The sequence below is a fragment of the Scylla paramamosain genome, unplaced genomic scaffold (genome assembly GCF_035594125.1).
Source record: "Scylla paramamosain isolate STU-SP2022 unplaced genomic scaffold, ASM3559412v1 Contig129, whole genome shotgun sequence".
Classification (NCBI taxonomy): domain Eukaryota; kingdom Metazoa; phylum Arthropoda; class Malacostraca; order Decapoda; family Portunidae; genus Scylla; species Scylla paramamosain.
Window position 1 is genome coordinate 179,718 of NW_026973794.1, and position 7,238 is coordinate 186,955.

The window sequence follows — 7,238 nt, forward strand, 5'->3', positions numbered from 1 at the left end:
TCCCAAACTATCTTTACTATTTTGACTATTACAAATAACCTATCTCTGCTACTATCCTGTACTATCCTGACTTGCATGGACTATCTGACTATCTGCCCCCTCCCTCCCCCTGCTTGACTTCTATTGTACTATCCTGACTGACTATGCAGAATTATTCTTGTACTATCCAAACTAACCTATGCTGTACTATCCAGATTATCTTTGTACTATCTTGAATGACTAACCTATTCTGTACTATTCTATCTTACCTATTCCTGTACTATCCAGACTATCTAACCTATCTTGTACTATCCAGTGGAACTATTCTGACGTACTTTTTTGTCCAATCCATCTCTTCACAACAACAAAAACAACAACGACAATAATGATAAAAGCAATAATAGTAGTAGTAGTAGTAGTAGTAGTAGCAGTAGTAGTAGTAATAATAATAATAATAATAATAATAATAATAATAATAATAATTAATAATAATAATAGCAAAGTAATTAATGTAATTGAAAATCTTGCCCTCTAAAAAATAACGGTTAAAAAATAAAGAGCAAAAATAATATTATTAACATTATTATTATTTTTAAAAGTAATAATAATAATAATAATTGATTATTAGCTGAAAAAAAATAACATTAATTATGAAAAACCAGAGAGAGAAAGAGAGAGAGAGAGACTCATTGTATCAGTAGTAAAAGTAGTATTAGTGCAATAGTAGTAATACTGTTTAAATCTATCAATCAAGCAATCAATCTCTCTCTCTCTCTCTCTCTCTCTCTCTCTCTCTCTCTCTCTCTCTCTCTCTCTCTCTCTCTCACCCGGTAGCCAGCCAGCCGGTCTTCTTTGCGGTCCTGCTCTGACATGGATGGACACGAAATAGTCCAAAGAGGTCTGCAAAGATAGTAGTAGTAGTAGTAGTAGTAGTAGTAGTAGTAGCAGCAGCAGCAGCAGCAGCAGCAGCAGCAGCAGCAGCAGCAGCAGCAGCAGCAGCAGCAGCAGCAGCAGCAGCAGCAGCAGCAGCAGCAGCAGCAGCAGCAGTAGTAGTAGTAGTAGTAGTAGTAGTAGTAGTAGTAGTAGTAGTAGTAGTAGTAGTAGTAGTAGCAGCAGCAGCAGCAGCAGCAGCAGCAGCAGCAGCAGCAGCAGCAGCAGCAGCAGCAGCAGCAGTAATAGTATCATCGTCATCATCAGACTCACCTGAAGGGAAGATCTTGGGCAAAAATCATATTCTGGAGACCCGTTTCTGCTTTCATACACTTCATAAATGACTGGCACCTCGAGGCACTGTTGGAAAGAAAACGGGAATAATTTACTCAATTTAGTGAAGCTTCCCCTTAAAACTACCGGGGCGGAAAGAAAACGAGAGCCATTTCGGAGTATTAGAAGGGAGACTCGCATAAAATGTTTTCTATTGAGAGGTAACGCACAATTACGTTCAGTACTGCTAGGGGGAATTTACTTTAGTTACCCATTGAAACTCCCCTGTACAATAATAATTTACAGTGTTTTTACAGGGAATAATTGTTTTAGATATACTGTTAATGTGGTGACGCTTTGAGTGCGGGGTATCTTGAGAGGAAGTCGGCTGCACAGTTCCTTTTACCGGGCAGGTAACGGACAGTGATGCGGTACTGGAGTGTCCTCTCCTTCAGGCGGAACAGCCGCGGGTTCACTATGTCCGTGAGCGCTCGATCACCCAGAAGCTTGACCAGGGGGCGGTGGTCCGTCACCAGCATCAAGTTAGGGCAGCCCAACAAGAACAGGCGAGCCTTACGGAGACACCAAGCCACGGCGAGCGCCTCACCTTCCACTGGAGCGTAACCTGCCTCAGCAGCTGTTAGGTGACGGCTGCCACACAGCGCCAGGCGCCAGCCAGTCTTACAGCAGAATGGTGCATCCACAGCTGAACAACGGCAGTGTTGCTGGAGGATGACGAAGCCTAGCCCCTCCTTGCTCCAGTCAGTCATCACAGCAGTGGGCCGGGTACGGTCGTAGTAAGTCAGTCCGTCCTTAGCCAGCAGACATATCGTGTCCTTTGCCTGTTCGAGCTTCTGCCGCAGCTGCTCGTCCCAGTACACCTTCTTGCCAGTAGGCTTCTTAAGTAGGTCCCGGAAGGGCTCCATAATGGGGGCTGTTGCAAGGAAGGGTGCCAGTTGATTCACGAATCCATACCAAGACCTCACATCAGTGATGGAGGGCTGTTCAGGCATGGAGAACTTCCGTATGGCAGCCAGGCGTTCATCTGCAGGCCTGTAGGTGACCCAGTCGAGATGGAAGCCAACGAACTCTGCCTCACGACGACAGAACTGAAACTTCTCTGGCTTCAGAGTGATGCCCTTCCGGGCGCACAGCTCAAGGAAGTCAAAGGTGTGCCAGAAGGCCTCCTCAATGCTGGCATCATAGAGCAGAGTGTCATCGATGCACTTATGCTTCCGGGGAAAATCCATGATGGCATCATCGAATCTCTTCGTGTATGCATCTGTTGCCGAGCAGTGCCCCATAGGTGTTCTGCAGTACTGATAGCGACCCCAGGGAGTAATGAAGGTCGTCAGACTCCTGCTTTCTTCATCAAGCTCGACTTGGTGGAATCCCCAGTGAGCGTCCATCACAGTCTTATAGGAGTGTGGGGGGATGTCTGACACCATGTCGAAAGGCGCGGGCGTGTGGTGTGTTTCTCGGCGGCACCATGCATTTAGCCTCTGGAAGTCCACAGTCCTTCGCGGCTTGCCAGACTTTTTGGCCACCACCACCATACGCGCACACCATTCCGTGGCCTCGCCCGCGGGAACAGGGCGAATCACGCCTCTTTTGACGTCATCGTCGAGTTGTTGCTTAACCTCAGCCCTCCAGTGCTTGGGAACTGAAGCAGGGGTGTGGCAGGCGTGGGGCTGCGCGCCATCCAGCAGGTGAATGTGATGCGGAGCACCTTCCATGACGGGTAGCGGGTTCCTGTCAGTGTTGAATGCTGTAGACGAGAACTGCCCCAGCAACCATTCCTCCAGACGGGGAATGTTCTCCTCCAGTGGTGGCAGCGGCAGCGAGGAAGGTCTGGTCGGGGGGCAGTCGGAGAGGCCTTCCGTAGTCTCTGCAGCAGCAACATACGACTGTGGGTGAGGGAAGCCGCTGTGCACCAGCCTCAACTCCTTACAGGCAGTGCATGAGAGATACAGGCGCTCCACTGACTTTACAAAGTGCACCTCCTGCAGTGTTGAGCGTCCTGGGAGGCTGATGTGGCAGGGCGCTGCTCCAAGGCTAGCCAATGGTATCTTGGCCAGGTCTCTGAGGCCAGCCCGACGCTGCAACAGCGCAGGCCGAAGACCGAGCGAAGACATCAGGGCTGGGCCAGCCACGCACACCTGGGCCCCCGTGTCAGCCACCGCTGTAGTGGTGCAAGCTTGGCCTCCCACCTGTGGGACCAACTGCACCTGCAGGAGTGGCTCTGGGGCGATACCGGCGGCGCCGACGGTCACACTATTGACAGCCTTACCAGCCTCACGTTTCCCGGAGCTCTTGCACCTCCTCTTAAAGTGCCCAGGCTTCCCGCACGCAACACAAGTGGCATGCTGCGCGGGGCAGGAGGCTCTACCCGGAGCATGCCTATACCCACACCAGCGGCACGACTTGTGGGGGTCTCTGGCAGGGTGGCGGGAGGCGGCAACCATGGGCTGGGGAGAGGTGACGTCATCGTCGCTGACGTCATCAGGCGTGACGTCAGTGCCCGCCAACTCACATTCGCGCGAGTTTTTCCCGCCATGCATGGAGGTGGCGTCCCGGCGCGCCGCCTCAAACGAGACACAAAAGGCCCTAAGGCTCTCCATATCACCAAATATATGACACTGTCTAAACACCTCTTGTTTTAGGGCCGAGTCACTCAGACCTACCAACACTTTGCGCAGAAGTATATACTCTGAGAGGTCGCACTCACATTGCGGGCACTGGAATTCACAATCCACGGCGCGCTGGGCACACCGCACGAAAAAAGCACTGACAGGCTCGTCGACGGCCTGACAAACACTAAAGAAGTCAGACCAGCGCACTGCCTGATTCGATGCCCGCAACACAATCTTCCCTATGGCATCCAGGGCGTCCTTCTTAGACGAGGCTTGCCACTCATCTGTAGTGAACTTTACGTCCAGGGCGCGCTGCAGGTCAGCCACACACAACAGGCGGATGTGGAGCACGGCTTCCTGGTCCGGCCATCTTGAGAGGGACAGCCATGCCTCCACCGAGCGCCGCCATGTCCTAAAGCCTGCCGAGGACATCTCCAGCATGCATTTCTCCGGCGTGACCCCTGCGGGAGCCTTTCCAGAGGGACGCTGGCCAGTGGCAGAAAGTGACGCCAGGCTGGCTTGCAGTGATGCGATGGCCTGCTGCTGTGCCAAGAAAGCAGACTGAGCTTGAAAGACCAGCGACGGGAACACTGCCTGCTGCAGGACTCCGGCGGCCTCGCGGAGTTGCACCAAGGCGACGTGGCAACGGCATGATGAGCAGTACGTAGCTTCGAGGTCACTGCGCCATGTTAGAGGGCTTGTGAAGAGAGACGCCAGCTGCCGTTGTCTGCCTTTATTGACTGATACAAGAACAGCACATCTACCCCGTATGCTGGTCGTGGTGCAATTGCCACTGTCGCGGCGCGACTCACGGGCGCCGCTGGTGGCCGCGGGTCCCACAGTTGCCAGTTCGCCATATACATATACATAGACATCCTACATATACTGAGTCTGGGATGCACTGGGAGAGGCTGGGATGCACTGGAAGAAGCTGGAATGCACTGGGAGAGGCTGGGATGGACTGGGAGAAGCTGGGATACACTGGGAGACTGGGATGCACTGGGAGAGACTGGGATACACTGGGGGAGGCTGGGATACAGTGGGAGAGGCTGGGATGCACTGGGAGAGGCTGGGATGCACTGGGAGAGGCAAGGATGCACTGGGTGAGGCTAGGATGCAATGGGAGAGGCTGGGATGTACTGGGAGAGGCTGGGATGCACTATGAGAGGCTGGGATGTACTGGGAGAGATTGGGATGTACTGGGAGAGGCTGAGATGCACTGGGAGAGCCTGGGATGCACTGGCAGAGGCTGCGATGCACTGGGAGCGGCAGGGATGCACTGGGAGAGGCTGGGATGCACTGGAGGAAGCTGGAATGCACTGGGAGAGGCTGGGATGGACTGGGAGAAGCTGGGATACATTGGGAGAGACTGGGATGCACTGGGAGAGACTGGGATGCACTGGGGGAGGCTGGGATACAGTGGGAGAGGCTGTGATGCACTGGGAGAGGTTAGGATGGACTGAGAAAGGCTGGGATGCACTGGGAGAGGATGGGATGCACTGGGAGAGACAGGTGCACTAGGAGAGGGTGGGATGGACTAAGGGTGGCTGGGATGCATTGAGAAATGCTAGGATGCACTGGAAGAGGCTGGGATGCACAGAGAGAGGCTGAGATGCACTGGGAGAGGCTGAGATGGACTAGGAGAGGCTGGGATGCACTGGGAGAGGCTGAGATGCACTGGGAGAGGTTGGGATGCACTGGAAGAGGCTGGGATGCACTGAAGGAGGCTGAGATGCACTGAGGGAGGCTGGGATGGATTGGGAGAGGCTGAGATGCACTGGGAGAAGCTGGGATGCACCAAGAGTGGCTGAGATGCACTGGGAGAAGCTGGGATGGACTGGGAGAGGCTGGGCTGCACCAAGAGTGGTTGAGATGCACTGGGAGAGGTTGGGATGGACTGGAAGAGGCTGGGATGCACTGAAGGAGGCTGGGTTGCACTGAGGGAGGCTGGGATGCTCTGAGGGAGGCTGGGATGGATTGGGAGAGGCTGAAATGCACTGGGAGAGGCTGGGATGCACCAAGAGTGGCTGAGATGCACTGGGAGAGGCTGGGGATGAACTAGGGATGACTGGGATGCACTGGGAGAGGCTGGGATGTACTGGGGTGGCTGGGATGCAGTTGGGGAGGCTGGGATGGACTCAAGTGAACTGGAATAGGCCATACGTTTGCAGTCTTGAAATTGTAAAGAATCTGGAGTCCCACAGAAGAGGCATCCCAGAATTTTATTGACCCATCCACATGTCTGCAAAAAATAGTAGTAGTAGTAGTAGTAGTAGTAGTAATAGTAAAGTAATAGTAGTAGTAGTAGTAGAAGTAGTAGAAGGAAGAAATAAAGAAATATATCAACAATTTCATCTCTCTCTCTCTCTCTCTCTCTCTCTCTCTCTCTCTCTCTCTCTCTCTCTCTCTCTCAGACACTCGCACAGACACCCACGCCATTCCCATGAGCCATCACTCACCCAGTCAAGGTCATTTCAGGGTAGGGGCAAGAGGTGCTGTCCCACTCCCTCCCAGAGATTGGCCACTCCTTCTCAGAGAAACCCTGCTTCCTGTGCCCCCCTCCCCTGGCCCCAGCTAAGTAGAGGGCAGGGTTGAGGTCAGCAGGGCAGTCAGCCAGGTGTGCACAGCAGGTGACAGGTGACTCGTGTGTATCCCTTCAATAGGGGTTCTCAAAACAGGGGTAGCTGGGGGAGAGTAGGTCCACAACAACGACGTCATTGTGGAGAACCACCAGTGCACGGGGGTCACTCAGTTCTGTGGAGAGAGAGAGAGAGAGAGAGAGAGAGAGAGAGAGAGAGAGAGAGAGAGAGAGAGAGAGAGAGAGAGAGAGAGAGAGAGAGAGAGAGAGAGAGAGAGAGAGAGAGAGAGAGAGAGAGAGAGAGAGAGAGAGAGAGGTGGGGGGGGGGGTCTGGGAGAGGCTTGTTTCAGTGTCCAAGTTGTGAGTGACCAGTCCATATGACAGCACATACCCTGCTCTCCCTCGTGGTGCCAAGACAATGACCTGTGAATGGGAGGTCAGATCAGGTTATGTGGGGTCAGGTCAGGTGATATTAGAAATGTTTTATGGTTGTAGAGACAGATTAACAGCATTTCTACACTACTAACAGGAGAAACACTCTTTAAAAGATTCTAGTTGAAGTGACACGGGTTTTTAAGGGTGTTGTAACAGATTAGGTTAGGTTAGGTTACTAATAATAACTGCTCTCTCTCTCTCTCTCTCTCTCTCTCTCTCTCTCTCTCTCTCTCTCTCTCTCTCTCTCTCTCTCTCACTTTCTCTCTCACTCTCTTTATTACCTTAGGGGTTCAGCAGACTAGTATCTGACATCAGCACAGCGGCCCTTGAAGTCCCATAGAACCAGCTGCCCACTTTCATATCCAATCAGCAGTTGCAATAGTAATAGTAGTTGTAGTAGTAGTAGTAGT

The 7,238-nt window shown here is 52.4% G+C and overlaps 1 protein-coding gene across 1 annotated transcript; it reads right to left on the reverse strand.

The window, feature by feature from the left end:
- Positions 1-800: 800 nt before the first annotated feature.
- LOC135099441 (uncharacterized) lies at positions 801-6,662 on the reverse strand. The gene is made up of 2 exons (XM_064001815.1): positions 6,275-6,662; positions 801-6,057 (listed from the first exon to the last, which is right to left on the reverse strand). The coding sequence occupies exon 2, from the start codon at positions 4,254-4,256 to the stop codon at positions 1,524-1,526; it is 2,733 nt and encodes a 910-aa protein (XP_063857885.1). The 5' UTR covers positions 4,257-6,057; positions 6,275-6,662; the 3' UTR covers positions 801-1,523.
- Positions 6,663-7,238: the final 576 nt, after the last annotated feature.

Coding starts and splice junctions, on each gene's coding strand:
- LOC135099441 (XM_064001815.1), bottom strand. CDS start 4,256: ATGCTGGAGATGTCCTCGGCAGGCTTTAGGACATGGCGGCGCTCGGTG.